Consider the following 20,939-nt stretch of genomic DNA (forward strand, 5'->3'; position numbering starts at 1 on the left):
TGACCTTGTGAAAAATTATAAGTTTCTTTTTGAGGCCAGTTTAGTTATAAATAGTCATCCCTGTAATATTTAGCAAAAACTCGAGGATTTTAAAGCAAAAATAACAATATTGGCCTATATTTTGCATGTAAATGTATGATTTTCCTGGATTTTCCAATTTCACGGGCGCGCACTCACATTATTAAACCACAGCAATATCACGTGTGGGAATGTTTGTACTTATTTTGGTATCACTGGATAGAAGATACCTACAGCTATACGTTGGTATCAAATATATTAGTATAGGACATGTAGTATAGAAAATTCGGGGTTTCCCGCTATACAATACTATAGATCAACATGATTTGTACAGCTAAGTATACGATTCGTCTCTCTGCCGAGTTCATTTATAGCACTTTGGCGCGATTCATCCAAATCAAAATTGCAATAACTACGTCGGTGAGTAAGATTTACCATTAATTTTTGGTGGAAATAAAAGATAACCTGAAACATAATCATAAGCATACAGTAACTCAATTTGCTCAAAACTCTCGATTCGTCACTCTGCCGAATTCATAACGAATACGAGGCTAGTAGTTTACCCCCTCGTTTGTTTTCATTGTGGTGGATAAAAAGTAGTCGTGAATCCCATATTCGTATAAGGATACCGTATAAATACCGTACACCACTATAAACACGCTCTATGGGCATGTTTATAGTGAGAAAGATCATCCTGTATTTAGCGTAAAAGTACATATTATACGGTGTTGGTCGTCTATATAAACAGACCAATACCGGTTATTGCCGCACTATTATACGGAATGCATATCCATCAAGATCGATGGATATCATACTGCAGTTACTGTCCGTTTTCCTATACACAATACACAGTGCTCTCACCATTGACGCGCGACCTTTACAAATAGTGTATGTTAGAAGTATATGCATTTGCCTAGTTAACATCACTGTGTGACAAATAACCGGCCAATATTTAAAGTATTCTCCAAACTTCTAGCAAATATATTTCTCTAACATGACCTAAAATTACAGCTAGGTTAGATATTTAGAAATAGTCGCAATTTCGTAAAATATGAGTGAGGGCAAGGCACACCTAGCTCATAGCTAGCCAACTCCCCGTGTTAATTGAATGGAGATTTGACCGAAAATATTGGTAACGGACCGCTCAGTTCTGAAGGATGCCACAAAAAAACGGTGCAAGCTACATTTAAAGTATTCTATGAAATTCTAGAAAATATAGTTTTGTAACATGTCCTAAATTTTTAGCTAATTTAGGTGTTTGGAAATAGCCCCACTTTTGTGTTTTAGGAAGGATATGTAAACGACAGATAACACCAAAAATATGAAGAAATTATTTCCAAACCGTGTTAAGTCAACAATCATTATGTTGCTCATTTTCAAGAATGCTGGTTAACAAAAAGCAGACCATTGTCTCATTTCGTGAACAACGGTCCACATACCATTGTTTCCTTGCGTTTCCTGCAAAGGTCGTGGTGAATTCTACTGTAGACATGACTGCATCATGTCGCAGTATAATCTTTCCGTATATGGCCACTATAAAGAGACAGGACACCAGGATACTGTTCTTCAAGGAAGTGGAGCAGGGTTATATCAGTTCGGGGCACTGCTAATTCAAAGACGTCTCTGATATCAAAAACTATTCAGTGCCGAGTCACCTGACAGTATCATAATTCAAAGACGTCTCATAAATCACATACTCGCTAGTTTCAAAACCCAGCCGCAAACGATATTGTGAACGTGAACTGGCGCAACGGGAATAATTTTGTGAGTAGGCCTAATCAGCATGATCAGGGTTGTAGCTAGCCCAAGTGCCTGCTAGCTCCTGCTAATTTTACTATCCAATTTATGAATTAAATCGCGGGCTCGGGATACACTCTTTCTAGTTAACGTGAGAAATCGGAGAATGCTACAAAAAACTTTGCTCCCTCGACGACATTTTGCAGACTTTCAATTCTCAGGACACATCAAAACTGTTTATTGGTTATTTTCGGAGCTTATATTTTTTACAGATTTCAAACTGAGCCGCGAATTTTAGTTTTAGGCCTATATGAACACTCGTGCTCAATAATTCCTCCAATTCAGCCTAAGTTTAGGCTTTTCTGTTTTGACGCAAGGGGTGCTTAAGGGGGATGTGCTATAATAGGCCTATAGTCATTATATCTATGAAAGATAGGCCTATAATTCCTAACAAATTTCCTGCGGACCTGACTTCTGCATGGGTATGAACCTGCTCAATTAGGCCTATATGGATACTTGCAAGTTAGCCTTTTCTTTTTTGACGGAGAAGGGTGCCTGAGGGGGATGTGCTCCCTCAGAAGTTGGAGAATTATTTTAAAAAGTTATGAAATGCACAATAAAATCATTTGGTGTAAAAGTTTACACTTATTATTCGTATTATTTTGGGCATAACAGATTTCAACGGACCCGACTTGTGAGGGGGATATTATCCTCAAACTAAAAGCCAAATGGTGCATCATTTTGCATTAGGCCCCTATTATTAACTTATTTTTCCGACCATCATGATTAAGCATAGCCTATAGGCCATATAACCATGTCATGATAATGCATAATATGTATTTTAGAATGGATTTCCAGTGGATGCGACTTCCGTGTCACAAATTTCAAGCATGAACATAATTATGATGCGCAATGACTTAGAACGTACTCTTCCTCGTTTCTTCTTGTTTTCTTCCTTGTTTTCTTTCCACTTTTCCCCTTTCGTTTGCCTAAAATCCCCGGATATTGAAATGAGCCTGGGTGGCTGTGTCAAAACAAAATTTTCAACCCAGTTTTGCTAATATTTTGTCCTGATTTTTGTAACATTTTCGTCCCGGTATTGGCAGTTATTTTATATATGTTTTCAGTTGTCGGGATATTTCTTTCAATTTTTGGGAAATCAGACCGAAAAAGTAGACCTTTTCCTTTTCCCTCCCTTTTCCGCCCTTGAATTTTTTAGGGGGCACTATACTGCCCCACTGGCTATGCCCAGGCCCGTACGCAGAGTGGGGCCGTGCGGTGGGGCAAAAGTCCTCAAGAAAATCCTAATTTGCGACCGTAGCGAGCAAAAAAATATGTTTTTTATGCTTTTTTTAGTCAAAAAAACGTCCAAAGTTTGTGAAGAAGGTCCAAATTTTACAAAATCCCCCTGGAAAAAAAAGAACCACTTTTTCAAAATCAGCACCTCCCCCCAAAAAAGGGCCTGGCTATGCCACTGCTCTGTCACTCCAATTCCTCTCCCTCCCTCTCCCTTCTCTCTCTGTCTCCCTCATTTTTTTTAAGACCCGGGGTTGCAGGCCCCAAAGCCCCACTCCCTGGGCCCACTGCACGCGCCTGATTTACCGTAATTTGTTGATCTATTTTGAGCCACCTAATCATAACATAACCCTACCCCAATCAATAAAATACAAGTGTCCATATTTCTCCGAATTCATCCCATGCACGTGTGCAATAGTCAGGCCACGAGGTTAGGCCTGAACGTTTCCGTAGGGGCCTACCATTTTTCAAGTCATTTTTGAATATATTTTTGAAAAGTTGCCGCCACATTGCGTGCCAAAAATCGCTCCCCTCCCCCTCGTTGACTGGCCAAAAATTCATTGTTCCCTCCTTTTTTTTGCCTTGCCAAAATATTCACTCCCCCCATGACTTTTGTTTGGCTATATCTCAAAATCAATATTTCCGAGTTCCGACTGATTTTGCTTGATCGCATCACTTATGTACTCAACAGGATCAATGTCCTTTTTGGAGTTAACATCTCATTTACATAACAACAAGCATTGACCTGCCACACATCTGAACATGTAAAGGGGTGTAATAATGACGTCACTTGAACATGTACAATAAATGACCACACTTGAACATGTACAAATGGGATCAAACGAGAATGGAAATCCTATATAGGCTTATATGATCAGCATTGTACATGCATTCAAACTGTGTAACTTCATGTATATCATTGACAGTTCTGTCAGGAAATGTGAATAAAAGTTGTGTACATCTGCTACATGATGTGAACTTTTAAATCCACCTTGCTTTTCTATTTCTAAATGGTAACCTCACATCACTAATCACATCAAATAAAACATTTACCGGACCAAAATATCAGTACCATTTGCCACGTATTGCAGTGACCGCGAAAGATAGTGACAGCGAAGCACGGGTGACAGCTAGTATTTAAAAAATGGCTTACGGATACGCTAGATTATGCTATTTTCAGCCCACAAATAAGATATATGCAGCCCTCTTTAAAATGATCTATTTCTGGAAATAAACATGATAGGAATATAATCACAGCGTATGTTAAAGGTAAAGGTCCATTAAAGGAATCTTATGATAGTAATTGTTTTATTCTGAGCCAAAGGGAAACCTTTGTTATTTTTGGATACGCGTTGCTAACACATTGGAGAAGTAATGTTGATATGTGAAATATTTTTATGACTTCGTGAACTTGGTGATTGTCAGTGCTCCACAACTATCATCAACCGAATTGGTTCATTTTTTTTCTATTTTCCTTGTTGAGCTATATTTTGTATTTTAAACTAGCGACATTAACTTGCTGAAACCTAATTAAGTCATAGGAAAGAGGTTTCCACAACTAAACTACAGTTAAGTTGAACAAATCTTGCATTTCTCGTCACCTATACCACCAGTTATGCTTCACTTTTGTGATTTTGTACATACTTTACCTAACTTGATCAAAATCGGAGCCTCATTATGCTATCACATGTTGTTCAAAATGGATGCCTAAATTCGAAATCAACAAAGTGACTTATAACCTGACCTATGATGACCTATAGCCTTTGAAATCTCTTTTCCAAACAACACATGATAGAAGCTACATGGTATTAAATTAGCTATTGGCTAGCATCAATTTGTGGAAGAAATTATTTTAGCGTGCATGGCTAAGCACAGTAATTGATGGTATAGCAAAAGAAAATGTATTCTATCAAGTACTTTTGTTATGAAACACACATCTGAGTTACTAAGATAACGTAAACAAAATATATATAGGGCCAAAATAATATACTTAAATGGTTAAAAGCACTTTGTAGGTCATGAAGTGATGAATATATTTGGTGTTCATTATCAAAAAATTGAGCCTTTGTATTTGTAATAATATAATATATTTTTTTCATATACATGTTTGTATAATTAATTATTATTGCTTATTTGCATAATTTTAATAAAGACCCTCAAGGTCTAGATAGATAATGGTAATGATGATAATTTTCAGGTTTCCTATGTGGTGTCGTGGTCCAAACATGGAAGTATGTTACAACCAGGTGCTACGGATTTAGGAGGCATCCTGGCAATTCCTAATGTCAGCCTAGAAGACAGTGGCAGATATGTGTGTACCGGATCTAACATGCATGCGATTGACAGAGGATATGCTACACTCATAGTAACATGTACGTAATTCATGGATCATTAAAGGTTCATGTAATCCACAAGGGTCAATAGTAGTATACGGGTCTCTTTTAGCGTTATCAATATTCATGAGGTCAAAGGTCATTTCCAATCGATAAGTACAACGTTGTTCTCCCACGACGTTATTCTCTCACGACGTTATTATCCCGTGACGTTAATCTCCCGGGACGTTATTACCCTGGGACGTTATTCTCCCGAGACGTTAATCTCCCGGGACGTTGTTCTACCACAAAAGTCACTTCCGAGGTCTATAAACCAATATTGACCAGACGAGAGATTTCCATAGACTTTACACACGTCGACGAGGAGATAAGAAACGACCGTATGAAAGGTCTAAAAATGGGTAACATGTAATGTCAACATTGACGATTCAGCCAGACGAGAGATTTCCACAGACTTTACACACGACGACGAGGAGATACGAAACGACCGTATGTAATGTCAACATTGACGAGCCGCGATGACGCTCGATAGTCATTATAGAGGCATAAAAATTGATACGAACGTATCGGATTTCACCAACCTAAAGCAAAACTCTGTCGGATAAGCATGGAATGATTAAAAGTCAAGGAGTCACTGAGCAGTGAAATGAGTTGGTGAGTAGTGAATAGAATCGGTGAGTAGTGAGTGAAATGAGGAAACCAACTGTGAAATGAGCCAATAAGCAGGGAAATGATGAGTGTATTGGGCCAGTGACCGGGAAAATGATGAATGAATTGAGCAAATGAGCGGGGAAATGCGTCAAACTGCGTCAAACGCGTAACGAAAAAGCGTAAAAACGCATCATTGTGCAATGAAAAGGCGTATGTGCGTAAAAGTGGGCAACCATAATGCGTAAAATGCGTCAATTTTGCACCGAATTGCATAACGTAAAAGGGTAATAACGAGTTAAAGAGTCGATTGTATTTTGTTTCTCTACTTTGTTATCCTTTAAAGTATTTTCGGGTTAATCATCATTGCCTTCGTCTATGGCAGACTCCTCATCGTTTTCCTCGTCCTCGTACTAAAACAGGTCGTCAAATTTAGATCGATGTTTGTCCATTGTTCTCTCCACGGCTTTGTCCACCTCGACCGCTCTGTCCATTTTCTCCTCGAGATTATCGTGATCGCCGTATAAACGTCGTCGTCTGCGCACTTGGATAAAGGCGTACAAGTATAAAAGAAGAAATGACCAAGTTGCTTTTTTGCTGCAATTTACACACTGGGGATCGCAACCTCCCTATATTGAACGCTATATACTGTTTTATTTGATACTAATGTATAGCTATGACATCATAATGTGAGCGCATCATCGCGAAATTGTGCATATGGTCCACGTGTTGTTGGTATGACATGAGCGAGCGCTCGTAAAAGTCAGAAATTCTAGCTATGCACAAAACTATTGGGAAAACTATTTTTCGGCTAAAACCGTCTATTTTAACTACTATGTTCATTATTATCTAGTCGATATCGCTTAAAACCATTTCACAAGAGCAAATCAACCCCCTCCCCCACCCCTGTGCTTAAATGTTATGATCAGCTTTACCCTGGGTAAGGTGGTGGGTTAACAATTCTATCTCTAAAATGAGCGCAAATGATGAGCGATTACGTCAATTGGGTGTCAACACACGTGTTTTAGATTGACAGATGAAAAACATTATGAGGTACACCCCGTTCATAGGAAGGAAGAATGCAACAACAACAAAACTAATATAATACAAGTTGTTACAAAACCAACCATATTTTCACTTCAATAATAATTTATTTGTCATTACTTGTAGCATCATCCCAGCCTCCAATTGTAAATATAGAGCCTCGATTCCACACAGTCACAGAGGGTGACGCTGCAGAATTCCGCTGCATAGCAGCAGGATCTCCAAAACCGGAACTACGTTGGTTTGGAGGACAGGGTGGCGTCGTCAGTCCAGATAGCTCGTTTGTTGATGGCTACTTCCGTATTCCTTCAGCGAAAAGATCTGATGAAGCCGAGTATTGCTGTGAAGCTAACAATAAGGCTGGTACTGTGCGAGTCCGTACCGTTCTATATGTCACAGGCACGTAGCATATAAAATTACCATAAATCGTCACATGGATGGGAACATAATGAGTAAGATTGCATTTTTGAAGCATAAAAATTGATGAAAATTTACCAAAAAAAGCTAATGTTTTCTCTATGTGGGAATAGATTGGTCCCAATTTCCCATAGCAACACTGTCTACAATTTGGGAAAGCAAAATATCCTTCCAAATGCTAATATTTTTTGAGGATAGAGCGTCATTGAGTCCCGACATAAGCCAGTCATGCTCATTATTTCTTATCATTGTTCTATTAATCATGTTAACAGGGTCGAATATCTGTATCCTTTTTGACCTACAGCATCAAAAACACCCAAGGTTTCCATTGACCCAGCAATCATCTCCATCAATGATGGAGAGAGGGCAATCTTCTACTGTACAGCCACCGGTGACCCACCACCAGAGATCACATGTACCAGGGAAAATAGTACCCTCCCATCAAAAGCTCGCTTTGAGAATGGTTGTCTTCTGATTTCCAACGTGGACTACAGGGACATTGGAGAGTATAGGTGTAATGGTGTCAATTCTTTAGGGTCATCTTACGTTACCGCACAACTCTTGGTTGATCAAGGTAGGTTCAAATTGTGCATTGGAGTGAAGAATAAGAAATAAGAAAAGTAAAGAACTGTTTGTTGATATCGTTGTTAATTAATTTTATGCCAACTTTTTTGAGTGATCAAGAAATGCACAGCAAAGGGTTTTTTTTTCTTTCTGTGTTTGAATATATCAATAATTCTTTTTAGTGAAAAAAAATTGATCGAGAGTTGAAAAAGTGTTTCTAAAACCTACCTGCCCAAACAATCAAGATATTTGGTAAGACTTTCGTTTATCTAGAACAACTAAAGGATTGAAATGGATCTATAATTGTCTGGTTCACTTGGGGAGCCTTTATTTTTTAATATGGTAATGATAATTCCAAGGCACCAGTCGTCAGGAACTATACCAGTTAAATGAGATTGAAGATTTTAACGTTAAGTAAGGAAATTGTGTCCACAGCATCCTTGATATAATCAATTACAGTACCATCCGTACCACAAGCGTTGTTATATTTCAACTTGCAGATAACTTTAAGGACTTTATACAAAGTCAATCTTAATCATGGAATTGTCAATTTGCTTATTCTTAATATTTATCTTGTTATTTATTTGTTTCCACTGCAGCTGCCCCGTCTGATACCATTCAGGTCCACACCGTGGTCCACACAGTCGTCCAGAAGGTACCATTTGGTGGATCTGTGACCATTGACTGTCACGCTGAAGGAGACCCACCACCGGTGGTTAGCTGGGTCAAGGTTGATGGAGAACTCTCCATTACAGCCTCTCGTAGTGGCAATTTCCTGACCATCCCCAACGTGCAGCTTGTAGATGCTGGAACATACCGGTGCACAGCTACAAATGTTGTTGGTTCACAACAATCTCAAGTTGTCCTCATTGTAGAATGTAAGTGTTTTATTTTATAGTGTAAGTGATAACTGAGAAAAATCTAAACTACAACATTATTATACATAAATTTGTTTCTCGTGCCTAAATAATATTATCATTTTCTCTACTGTTTCAGTTATACCTGGACGACATTCAATCCGTCTTGTAGGCGGAAACAACCTGAATGAAGGTAGAGTTGAAGTGTTTCACAATGGTACCTGGGGAACAGTGTGTGATGACAATTGGGGTACGAATGACGCAACGGTAATATGTCGTCAACTAGGACTCCCACACGCTAGCGCACGACCATTAACGAAAGCTTGGTAAAGGATATGGTACTATTTGGCTCGATAATACGAATTGTTCAGGATCAGAAAACTACATAGAAGAGTGTGTGCATAATGGTTGGGGAATACATAACTGCAGACATGGGGAAGACGCTGGTGTTGCGTGTATTAATGGTGAGAAGTATTGTAATTTGATCATTCTAACATTTGTAGCTTAAGATGCTCACTAACATAACGGGTTCAATAATAGTATTCTTATTCTCTTAAGGGGAAGCTGCACCAGGATTGTTGTGAAATAGGGGTATTTTAGTCTTTTTATGTTTTTTCTAAATTAAAAATCTATAGAATTTGGGCCTTTATTTGCTTTTTATTTGATTCAAATCGGACATTTGGTTCAGAAGTTGCAAGTAATCAAAGGGAACAACATGACGCGAAAAAGTCGCGAATTGAATTCTGTCCTATACTAATACACGTAATGTATTTCTTATGTATTGTATTGTTTTCAAGGGGCGATATTTAAGGAATTTCCAGCTAAAAATTAATTTCTGAATAATGTAATATGTTTATTGTCTATAAAGAGTGCTAATAATTAGTATAAATGTTATTGTTGTCAGAAACATGATTTTATAACATTTGATATGCATAATTGCTGCCTAATTAACATATTAAGTGTTTCTAGACTTAAAATGCCATTTTCTGCCAGATGTTGTTTCGCATCATTTTTTACCTTGCGCATCACTTTTCTTGGTAATGGTGTATCTGTTTGAGCTTATTTTTGGCAAGTATGTTGGACATACCTGTATCTAAATATTTATAGAAGGAAATTTTGAAAAACATCTGGTAACCATGGAAACGACCCTTTTTTTTTCATTGTCCCCCCAACCGCCCAAATTTACCAATTTTAATGCACCGTAGCGTAACCGTACAACCTTTTTTGAAAATTCCTCTATACATTTTTTAATTAGACCTAAATTTGTCAAATAAAACAAATTTCAGAAAAAATACCAAAGAACGACTGAGAAAAATGACGCGCAACGACATCATGTGAAAATCCAACATGGCCGCCGTTACCATGGCAACCGTTATAACGACGATCATTTTTTGGCTGGAATCGCTAAGTTTGATCAGCACACACATTCCCACCAATTTACAAGTGCACAGGTCAAATACTTTAGAAAATCACTTTTTTCAGTGCAGCTTCCCCTTAAGGGAGGTGTAATGAGCGAAACGTGGTTTGGATTCCAGAGGGAGGGTGCCTGTAAGAGGCACAGCCATCAGAAAATGAATAACTGAGATCGCCCGTCAAATAAACTTACTGCAGAAATTTTCCAAGTCTTTAAAAAAATAGCCATAGGTGGGAATAGAACCCGGCACCTTCTGGTTCTGAATCAACGGATAGTATCACTAAGCCAACTTTCTATCTGCACTAAAACCTGTGATATTAATTCTTGATAATGCTTAACGGAAAAAATCAATACTAATGTACGATGTCATTCAAAATCAATTAGAAATCCCACAACTAAAGTAGCAATCGATAAATCTGCTCACTCAATCATCAAATAATCAAACAAAAAATAAATAAATAAATAAATAAATAAATAAATAAATAAATAAATAAATAAATAAATAAATAAATGTGTCCGTTCTCTCGAGCCCCAAAACGTCATTAAATAAATAAATAAATAAAATAACTAATTAACTAAATAAATAAGTAAATAAATAAATAAATGTGTCCGTCCTCTCGAGCCCCAAAACGTCATTCAATAAATAAAATAAAATAAATAAATAAATAAATAAATAAATAAATAAATAAATGTGTCCGTTCTCTCTAGCCCCAAAACGTCATTAAATAAATAAATAAATAAAATAACTAAATAAATAAATAAATAAATAAATAAATAAATGTGTCCGTTCTCTCGAGCCCCAAAACGTCATTAAATAAATAAAATAAATAAATAAATAAATAAATAAATAAATAAATAAATAAATAAATAAATAAATAAATAAATAAACAAATAAATAATACAAAAGAAATTATAAATTAGTTTTTCTAGGCTTTAGGCCGCTAGGCCATACACAGTTTCTTCGAAGTCAAAGAAATGTATTAACCTTTAACGTTACGCAATATTGGCACATGGCACGGGCACATGTCTGCGGCTAAAGATACTGCATGATAGAAAGGCGCATAAATAATCTAAGGGTCTATCCCTGGTCATTTACATGTAACCAAGTATATTGTTGGGCGTAGACGCAATCATCAATGCGGGAAGTATAAAACCATAGTCGCCACTCGTGCACTTGTTTGAGTCCACAAGTATTCCGAAAACAGCCTTCAACCCTGAAATCAGAGGTCGGTTTTGGGTTGTTACATGCAAATACAAACTAAATATATCATGAAAAACCCACCAAGAGGACTACGAGACTTATTCAGAGCCAATCTACATTCTGTTATTTACAAAAGCCGACGATCAAAGTGAAATTATAAAAGGAGCAAGACCAGATATCAACGTTAAATCATGGTAAGCCTAAAATCGCATCGAAAACGCCAAAATGCAGTCACAAAATTTATAATATTACTAAATCACCAAAACGAATTGTAACGTAGGTATGCAGAAAAGAGTTGTATTAGCAATAACAAAGTATGTGCAAAAAGATTTGTCTTTGGCATGTCGCTTTTTTGAAATATCACCAAAAATATGAAATTTTGGAAAAACGCCCCAAAATTCAAAACAAACACGAACCTTCCAAAATAAATATATATTAACACTCGGCGGCCAAGTCACTACCTGTCGCTGTGATTTGGGGTAACTCGTTGCTTCCTTCTCCAGATACCTGTACTTCAGGTTAAATTATGTATTACACGTGTTTCAATGGGAAAATGCCTAATTTCGGGTGGAATTTTCTCATATTCAGAACTCTCACAGTTCAATGCCACCAATATCAGGTGAAACTATATGATTTAGATGCCAAATGATCAAAAATTCAACATAGGTTGACCTGAGACTTTTCTTGTTTTAACGCACTGAACCGTAAACACCTTAAAATGACAGTGCGCCCTCGAAGCTGAAAGTTACAATATGATAAGGCGACTATTTACTAAAAACCGAAGCCGTGCGTATGAATTTTGGTACTATTACATCAAAATGTCATATAATGAGAGAAAATGTACCATTTTGAAGCATCAAACTCTAAAAAGTACTTTTTTGGCTATATAACTTGATCAATTTCAGCGATTTTAATGCAGTCTTTTCGAATGCCATGAAATCAAATAGTTCCTCGTCGTATTTCAATGTATCGCCCAGGCCTATTAGTGGTCTTTAACCTTCAAGGTCGCTCATACCCCACGCCTTAACATAACTAGAATTTTAGTTAACTAAAAGTGAAATCTCTTAAAAATATCACCAGTAAATAAGGACACGGACCCTTGATTCTTGTCGTCATTTTTAGAGGAGGAGCTCTCTATGTACGTCGAAATTTGCAGTAAAGCAAAAAGCCAATGTGCGTGAATTTTTACTGTAATGATTGATACGTTCCACAATACTTTTGCCTCAGTAGATCAGTTCATGTCACATATGTTAATTTATGTTTCTGTCACCTTGTTTGTAAATTACAGAATAGAAGATTACAGAAATGCAGATTGGTGTGGTAAAAAGGTTGCATGAGAGATTTGTGGATCAATAATTTACCCTTCATCTTCTCGTACCATGGAGGCGACATTCTGTGTGGCGCCAATGTGGATTAATGTGCAGTATTAAATATTGGTCATATGATGATGAATTTAGGCGAATGTACTATGCCGTTTTTGATGTTATTTGTTAAAATGATCCTTTTTGGTGAAAATAGAGTGTATGATCAATGAGTTACATTTACAAGGCCACAACATACTCAGAAAGGACAGATGTAGAGATGGTGATGGTGTTGCTTTGTATATTAGAGATGTGTATGATGATAATGTTGAGTGTATTTTGGGCAAAAATAATATGAAAAATTATATCAGAATTATGGCGTTAGGCCTATACTAACAGCTATTAGTGGCCATTTTATGATCTAAACAATAAGGAATTTAAAGCCGATTGGATCAACATGCTGAAAATTCTAATTTTCCATGGAAATTGAGTGGGGGCAAGGGCTGGCATGTATAGCCATAGAACTACAATGGCTTGTTTGACATTCATTTTTAATATCTGCTTTTCATGCAAAGGCTGTTAATGGTAAACTATTGACTAACATTGTTATACCTTTGTGAAGGTTGTCATTCATCCAGGTTTAATAAATATTGAATTAAACATAAAACTGATCAACTGGACTCACATTTATTTGAGAGGCTACAGTATCGCTCCTTATCCAAGGTGCATCTTCAGGCCGTCTGATGATCTGGCGGCAAAAGGTCGTTGACCTGTGACAGGGTGGTGTTGTCAGAGGCCGTGGATCTTGAGTCGACTTAAGATCCACGACCTTTTGCCGCAAGATCATCAGTCAAACGTTCGTGTACATTTTCAAGGACATTAAGTTAGAACAAAACAGAATCATAATATCTTACAATGTTAGCGCATTGTTTACATCCATTCCCACCGGATGATGTTCTAAATCCTGCTATCAAACCCCACCCCTCATCTAGCGCACAAATCTGGATGTTGAACAATTATCCGAGTTCATATCGATATGTCTAAACACCTTGTCCTAGTCCCAGTAAAACACACTTACGTGCAGTCGTTTCGATAGCTATCAGCTATCTTTCTCAATACTACTGTTGATGTGATGATCGTTGAACAGCTGTTGTTGATCGCTACTTGGCAACGGAGTTGCCAGACGATTTCCATCAACAGATCGTCAAAGATGTGACTTAGGTTGTACTGGCCCACGTTTCGGTTCATAGTGGTGCCTTGTTGCCAAGCAGCGATCAACAACAGTTGTTCAACGATCATCACATCAACAGTAGCATTAAGAAAGATAGCTGATAGCTATCAAAACGTCTGCACGTAAGTGTGTTTTACTTGGACTAGTATATGAAAAAATATACAGTTTTATGGAACAGTCCGGATGAATTTGTCCAAGAGTCTTCGGGATATTTATGGAAAAGCCACCGTGAAACATCTAAGTGACTTAGACAATTGTGAACGTAAAATCCTCCGTCATCGCAACCATCTTGTTTACACTCTCAGATGCCGCGATCTAAGCCTCACTCCGCCCAGCCTCAAACTAAAGTGCCCAATCAACACCAAGAAAGCCACAGACATTATTTTGCAAGCTCAGCGTAGTCTACTTCGCGAAAGAGTAAGAGTCATAGATAATAAACTGGACAATTTAAAAGGTCAAAAATCGGAGTTAGTAATTCCCGCGAAATCGGAGCTGGACAAAGAATTCGAGAATTCGCGAGAACACTTTCGAGAAAACAAAATGTCGCCATGTATGGAAGCTGCAGAATTCGGCAGAGAGAGACCAAAACAAGAAGCCAAAACACGGCTTGCCTACTGGTGCTTCGGAACCCGACCTCACTGGAACACAGCTTAAAAAGTGGGTAGTTAACCTATCTAAAAAAGCGCAGTGATTTATAGTGTGCTACACACAGGCACAACGCCTGGACGTTGATCCACAAGCCTCAGCACACTTTACAGGTTGTCGCTGACCACTACGGCCTCACATCATTCCACAAACCATTAACAAATCAGACTTTGCTGCTTCAAGAGCGCACACCCTAGAATTCCACAAATAATCATCGCAACCAGGATCAGCTCCCCGAGTTTCGTACGGGTTACAACGAGACAAATTAGCAGTGAGTTCCTTGTCCAGGGGAATTTCAAGCTAACTCAATTTTTCCACGTGAGCGTACTATAGGCACCGCCATGGTTCGAATCCGCAACCTCTCGCACCACAGTCGAACGCCTTATCGATTGAGCTAACTTGACTGCTATTAGGTTAGCAGGTAATTAGGTCATACCCAGAATAATTATGCGGTTTCGCCGCCCGGAAGCGATTCAACTTAGATCTTAAGTAGCGAGTGCACTCAAATCTTCCAAGCCTCCCAAGTCAAATTTAATTAAAGACGAGAGACAGGCGGTTAAAGATCTTAAGAAAAAAAGAAGATTCCATCATTATTTTGCCCGCCGATAATTGCTTGGTGATATAAAAACTTATGAGGAGTTGCCATCAGACCCAACACAGAAATATAAGAGAAAGCTTGTAGCCATTCTTTCCAGACTAAATGAGGAAGATAAGATCACGGAAAATATAAACAGTTATACCCGACTGCCGAGAATATTCCCAGGCTGTACTGCACTCCCAAAATCCGGAAGCCGAATGCACCCTCAGACTCATAGTGGACTACACATCTACGATAGGCTATGCCACATCGAGATATCCTAGCCCCTATGGTAGGGAACACAGTGCACCATGTTAAGAACTCAAGTCATCTTGCAGAGGAGCTTGTGGATATTCTCATCGATGAAGGGGACATACTTAATTCCCACGTCGTAGTCGCGTTATTCACTTGCACTCCCATCAGCAAAGTATTAGAAATAGTGACGGAAAGAGTCAATAAAGAACGCTGGCTTAAAGACTTCAACTAATCGCAAGGTTTCAATCTGACTGCGGAGGATGTAGTCGAGCTTTTAGATTTTATTTTGTCCACCACATACTTTACGTTCCGCGGTAAGATTTTTAGACAGCGCTTCGGAGCGGCGATGGGTAGCCCGGTATCTCCATTAGCAGCCAACAGCTTCATGGAATACTTTGAGCAAGCAGCTATCATGACAGCCCCATTGAATGTAAGCCCAAGTTTTGGAAAAGATACGTCGACGACATTCTAGAAGTTGTAGCCAAAGGCGCAGTTAAGCCGCTTACTGATAACCAAGTGGATGATACGTAGTCAAATTCACTTTTGAGGAGGAAGCCGACGGAAAGATACCATTCTTGGATACGCTTATTGTTCGCCACGAAGATGGATTCGTAAAGCTCTTAGTCTATCGCAAAGCCACTCACGCGAACCAGTACCTGAATTTCAAGTCCCACCACCCCCTACACCCAAAAGACAAAATTGTCACGGAAGATCAGGACAAGGAAGAGGAGGAGAAGATAATCAAAGGTGCTCTAAAACAATGTGGGTACCCGGACTGGTGTGTGGAAAAATTTAAGAGTAAAATGGCCACCCCAAGCAAAAAGGAAAGAAATCTAGTACGACAGTAAAAAATCCAAAGGATTGGTGACGCTACCGTATGTAGAAGGGGTGTCTGAGCGTGTTGCTAGAATCATGAAATCGTACAACATTCATGCCGCCGTGAAATCCCACAGCACATTACGCAATCTTCTGGTACATCCCAAAGATAAACGCGAGCCACACAACTCTACCGACGTCATTTACTCAATTCCGTGCAAAAACTGTGAGCTTACATACATAGGTGAAACCGGTAGAAAATTTGGCAAGCGCCTAGACGAACACAGAAATGAGGCTGAGAAAGTCGCTACCAACATCCCTACTAGAGCCAACAGGAAAGCATCACAATCACCCATCCACAAATCAGCGATAACGGACCATGTTGTGGACAATAATCATGTCATCAATTGGGAGGAGGCAAAGATCGTTGGTAAAGAGAGTGATAAATACACAAGATGGATAAAGGAGGCCATCACCATCAGAAAACAAGGCACCACTATGAACCGGGACGAGGGCCAGTACAACCTAAGTCACATCTTTGACGCGCTGTTGATGGAAAAATCGTCTGGCAACAACAACAGCTGTTCAATGATCATCACATCAACAGTAGCATTGAGAAAGATAGCTGATAGCTATCGAAACGTCTGCACGTAAGTGTGTTCTACTTGGACAAGTATATGAAAAAATATACAGTTTTATGGAACAGTCCTGATGAATTTGTTCAAGAGTATCAGGTAATTACTCCTTGCCTCAACACGGCTGATTTATTCTGTAATTGGAGACACTTGTTAAACGAGGTACCAGGAATAATACGACTGATTTGGTAAGCGTCCCTCTTTTCTGTAGACCATCAACGGACATCTATTGGTATGGACAGTATAAAAGATCGTAAACCTCAAATCAACTATAAAAAACCATGTTACCGAAAAGAATATGAATAACCCAAAGCTTACGTCCGTATTCACACCAAGAGACAAAACATTTATGTTTACGTGTGTTTAATCTCAACTATAAACTTACACAGAGCAACTGCAATAACGATATCAGATGGAAGATAGCATGTCTAACAGGTGAGCGGGGAATTATAATTAATTCCCATACCAAAATTTGAAAGAGAACTTGTTTTCCCTTCTACATTTTAACTCATAATGATCAAATCCACCAACTGCAATGAAATTCATGTACTGAAAGGTTAAATACCATGTCAACCTTTTCAACCATCCGCCACGAATGTGCTGTCGGCATGCCGTACTTATTCTGAGATATTATCCATTAAACTTCTCAAAAAATAGAAAAATTTTTTGGTCCATTAAACTTTTGGTCCTTTAAAGAAAATGAACTCCTTTATTGAATTTTTTACTGTTTTGCAAATAAGCAATAGTGACATGTAATATATCATTGCAAAGCCTATTTTAAGCAGAGTGTACCTGTCCAATATTTTAAAAAGTGAAAACGCCAACATTACAGTCCATTTGTGGAGGACGGTCACATTACATATCTTTTAAGGCTAGCAAGTATTTTTAACTGTTGCGATTTGGTAAAAAGAATTGCATTGATCATTTCATAGCGCGTGTGTAGAAGAATTCAAATATCACAGATATACGTTTGTAGGTCTTGTGGTTCTTGAATTATGTTATGTTGTAAAAGGGCTGAAACAACAACACTTTTGTAAAATGTACATTACTCATTAACAACAATAAATTAAGCAAGTTTTCAAAGTATATGATTCACAGAATAAACTTTTGCACAATATACAAGTCTTATTTTTCAATAATATATTGATTTAGACAATAAAAATCAATTTTTTGGCTGCTTCGATCAACAATACTGCGTATGTATGACCTCGTTATTGTGCATTAGTACCACCAGTATTATCAGAGCAGTTCACCCGTCCTCGAGATGATTTCTGTCTCAGGAAACCTTTCACCTAATGAGGGAGAATTGAAAATTAAGCAATAATTAACAATGGAGCAAACAATACGAGACGGTTTTCTTATCATTTCGAAGTAAATACTTTTCACTATCATCAAATTTCATTTGAAATATCGTGCCAACTCCAGCCTCATTACTTTTGAATAATTGTTTTGCTAATAATAACGGTTTGGTTTAAGTGATAATACATTTATTGACACGGGTAAATGAGACGGGTATCAGCATATGCATATGCAATAATAATAATAATTATTATTATACCGGATCAAAAGATGATTTGGATTCTTACTTACATCATCATCCAACAGACACTGTGTGATAAAGATGATCACCCCCTGTAAATAGAAAATAACAATCTACTGTAATTACATTGTTTTTACAAATGTGTGCGGTTATGTCAACAAGAACCACTTTAAAGTGTTAACCAGACATTTGACATTTCAGTCATGCTGAGGATTTGGAGATATCAAAATTCAAATCCCGCCGAGTCAGAAATACACTTCCTTCAATGTCGTTGTAATTGACCAGGGACAATGTTAACGTTTTTGTCTTTGAGCTATAATCTCAACACAGCAAAGAGGTACATAGTGTAAATTTCCTTTTGGGGTTTAAAGTATTTTACAAGTTCAGTGGCATATAAAGGCCAGTTGTCTAAGGGGGAAAAATCGATTTCCATTATCTGAATCAATATATTATTGAAAAATAACACTTTGGTGTTTTGCAAAAAGTTCATTCTACAAATCATATACTTTGAAAACATGCTTAATTTATTGTTGTTAATGAGTTATGTTTTTTTTACAAAAGTGTTCTTGTTTCAGGCCTCTTTACAACATAACTCAAGAGCCACAGGACCTACAAAAGTATATCTGTGATATTCGAATTCTTCTACACGCTCGCTATGAATTGAGCAATGTAATTTTTGCTAAAGCTCACTACCATTCACAAGATGCTGTGAACTACATTTTTTGTTGCTGCTTCGACCAACAATACATCGTATACCCTTAAAGAGCCACTATCCTATATACAGAGTGAGTCAAAAAAGTGCAATAGAGAAAAGAATCCATTTTTATTTAAGAACCGAGTTGAACCTTTTAGGTTTTAAAACATTTTATACATAACATATCCATTAGTGATCATTTGTGTGAAAATATCAAGGAATTAGCATTTACCGATTTGTTTTTATGACACATTTTATAGCGAGACCCAATTTTAATGTTTGTCCAAGAGACATCTAAAATTTGAATGTCATCCCACTTTGTGCAAGGTAGATTTGGAACAACTGCCATTTTCTTAACCTCATTGGCATTGAAATAAAAATGGAGCACCCAAAGTGTTATTGTCTTTGGTCTTGTTTAAGGAGAAGAAACAATATTTGTTGTTATTTTCATTTTCCCTTTACTTTAAAGATGTTTATTCTCCATCAAAAACATATGTATTTGTAGGCGGGGTTTTCAATTGTCGAAATGAAATGCGCGCAAATTATCCAGTAAGTTGGTCCTATTGTGGTTTAAAAGGCGAGTGAGGTATGAAGGGCTTAAAGTAATGTAAGAAAGTTTGTTTGAACAGAAAAAAAATTAAAGTAACGCAAAAATCAACCTTATTTAAGTTAAAGTCAGTTTCAGAGCTGGTGCTTTTATCGTGCATTGTGTGCTCTCATTCAAAATACATGGTATATCGTGGAAAAATAATGAAATTGGGTATCGCTGCAAAAGGACTCATAAAAATTAAACGGTAGTAGCGAGTCACCTCATTTTTTCACAGAAGGTGACTATTGACTGTGGCATTTATACAAACTTTCAATAATGGGAAAGTTAAACTTGGTTCTTACATAAATATCGATTCTTTGCTCTATTGCACTTTTTTTTACTCACCCTGTATGTTCAAATTGATGCACTTCAAATACCCATGGAATACCTAGAAGGACATAAGCCTATTCATGGTGGCCACCACAACAGATCACAAGTGACGTATGCATGATTACTGCCTTACCTGAAGTCCATTGCCGATATTAAAGAGATACGAGAAAACAATGGCCGATGTCTGATCAAATTGAAGCACTCCGAATACCCATGTGACACCAAGAAGGGGTAGCAGGATAAAAACGGCTCGAATACTTGCCCTTCGGTAATGAAAATATCAAAATCATCAATTCAAACGTTGAATCAAATGTGCCACTACTTCTCAAGCTTTTGAGCCCAGGTTTTTAAGCAAACACACGGGAACTGAATCTTATTAAAGCTTGGGACCAATATAGTCAGAAGTTTTTTTGCGCGCTTTTCTATGAGACAATCGCTGTTTTTCTGTTCTCCGCTGCGATTTCCGACTACAATTATTTAGGATTGGTTCCTTTTGATGTTTTGCTACGTCAGCTCCTCCAGGAAGCAGCCGTTGCGGGAATTGTTCATTCAAAGCAGGGATATTATTTGAGAAAGTAGTTAGTACGACACTGTCATTGATCGAGTTATATATATGACATCAAATTTGGATTTGTTTAGAATAATTTTGAATTATATGTTTCATTGACAATCCTGATAAATTTATGTTTGTATCTTCTAAATACTTACCTTATTCGATCCCTTTCTGACCTTTCCTGGTTAGTTTTCAGTTTCAGAAATTTTCGGATGATGATATACAAGAATACAAAATTGACCTG

The 20,939-nt window shown here is 37.7% G+C and overlaps 2 protein-coding genes and 1 long non-coding RNA gene across 3 annotated transcripts in view; 2 read left to right on the top strand and 1 right to left on the bottom strand.

The window, feature by feature from the left end:
• The window catches only part of LOC140142666 (basement membrane-specific heparan sulfate proteoglycan core protein-like), a 53,469-nt gene extending 39,972 nt beyond the window's left edge, over positions 1-13,497 (top strand). Inside the window, exons 9-10 of the mRNA XM_072164668.1 lie at positions 9,054-9,378; positions 12,818-13,497. Of these exons, the coding sequence (XP_072020769.1) occupies positions 9,054-9,244 (191 nt within the window). The 3' untranslated portion in view covers positions 9,245-9,378; positions 12,818-13,497. The remainder of the gene's footprint in view (positions 1-9,053; positions 9,379-12,817) is intronic.
• On the top strand, positions 5,252-8,955 carry LOC140171886 (peroxidasin-like). The gene is made up of 4 exons (XM_072195233.1): positions 5,252-5,423; positions 7,203-7,475; positions 7,798-8,067; positions 8,657-8,955. The coding sequence occupies exons 1-4, from the start codon at positions 5,285-5,287 to the stop codon at positions 8,953-8,955; spliced, it is 981 nt and encodes a 326-aa protein (XP_072051334.1). The 5' UTR covers positions 5,252-5,284.
• Positions 13,498-18,165: 4,668 nt separating the features above from the next.
• Positions 18,166-20,936, bottom strand: LOC140136810 (uncharacterized). The gene is made up of 4 exons (XR_011856768.1): positions 20,851-20,936; positions 20,276-20,405; positions 18,580-18,621; positions 18,166-18,281 (listed from the first exon to the last, which is right to left on the bottom strand). It is a non-coding gene; the product is annotated as an uncharacterized lncRNA (long non-coding RNA).
• Positions 20,937-20,939: the final 3 nt, after the last annotated feature.

The sequence above is a fragment of the Amphiura filiformis genome, chromosome 2 (genome assembly GCF_039555335.1).
Source record: "Amphiura filiformis chromosome 2, Afil_fr2py, whole genome shotgun sequence".
NCBI lineage: Eukaryota > Metazoa > Echinodermata > Ophiuroidea > Amphilepidida > Amphiuridae > Amphiura > Amphiura filiformis.